The sequence below is a fragment of the Trichinella spiralis genome (genome assembly GCF_000181795.1).
Source record: "Trichinella spiralis strain ISS 195 chromosome Unknown Scfld1590, whole genome shotgun sequence".
NCBI lineage: Eukaryota > Metazoa > Nematoda > Enoplea > Trichinellida > Trichinellidae > Trichinella > Trichinella spiralis.
Window position 1 is genome coordinate 375 of NW_003528529.1, and position 1,198 is coordinate 1,572.

Below are 1,198 nucleotides of genomic sequence, written 5' to 3' on the forward strand. Positions count from 1 at the left end.
GCATTATATATATATATATATATATTTATTTATTTATTTATTTATTGGATTATGTGATTTGGAAATAATTTTTTTTAAGTAAACGTTTGTTGAAAAATCTTATCTCATAACTGATATTAAACGATGAAATTAAATCACAGTATTCTATTTCTTTTCAAACAATGCATTCCGCAATGAGAAGCAATTGTAGGCTGCCGGTAGATAGTTTCCGGCAGTAATAATAATAATAATAATAATAATAATAATAATAATAATAATAATAATAATAATAATAATAATAATAATAATAATAATAAATTATACAACAATAATTTAACTATGAGTGCAAGGTGATAGTTAGAATAACAGAAATCAGTTGTGTTACAAAAAAAACGGGTTAAACTCTTCGAGAAGCAGAATTCGAACGAGATCGTGATCGCGAACGCGATCGATGACGTGAATTTGATTGTGAACGAGAACGTCGGCTTCTGCTCTTCCTTCCCTTCAATTTCATCCGCCTACTGGCATCCCGATGTGAGACCTTGACTTTCTTGCTTTTTGATTTTTTCCTTGAGCTAAAGTACATGCAAAATTAATTTTACATACACTATTTCTATTATATTTCTAATTTCATACCCACTGGCTGCTTCGGAATCTGATGATCGAACCGATGATTTATTCCATATTCGAAATTTTCCAAAATGCACCTCCTGCCTTAAATACATGTAAAATGAGGCACAGTGAGCATAATTTGTATGATTTGTAATTTCTTACCCAACGGCAGAGCTGCTCGACTTCTGTGTTGTACCTTTTTCATTACCTAATTTATGTTTAGCATCGTATTGAGCAATCACAGCTTTTCTCTTTCTACAATAAACGCAGAATAAAATTTATAAGCATTATTCCAATGATTTGTAAGTTTTTACTCTAGCCCTGTTCTAAGCACTCTTTCAAAAGAAGTTTCTTTGCGGATATGATGCCCACGAATAGCCTGCAATGCCAAATAATCACAAATAACGTTAAGTTTAAAGAAAATGTATAGTTTAAGATATATACAAAATTACTATAAATACGGGTTTACATTCATCTGCTTAATAAATTGAAAACTGTTCAAGAAATTCGGAAAATCATGTAAAAGAAGGAAAGTTTATGAATTATTAACTGATCGTTTCATTCAAGACACCTTTTCGATTTATAAATTTTCAGCTAAAACGGATAT

At 30.1% G+C, this 1,198-nt stretch overlaps 1 protein-coding gene across 1 annotated transcript; it reads right to left on the reverse strand.

Moving 5' to 3' along the window:
- Nucleotides 1–376: 376 nt before the first annotated feature.
- Nucleotides 377–970, reverse strand: Tsp_14930 (conserved hypothetical protein; the record flags this gene model as incomplete). The annotated part of the gene is made up of 4 exons (XM_003368933.1): nt 377–554; nt 616–693; nt 754–846; nt 906–970. Coding segments are annotated over 4 exons (414 nt in total), but the record flags the coding sequence as incomplete, so codon positions are not given.
- Between the last annotated feature and the right edge of the window lie 228 nt (nt 971–1,198).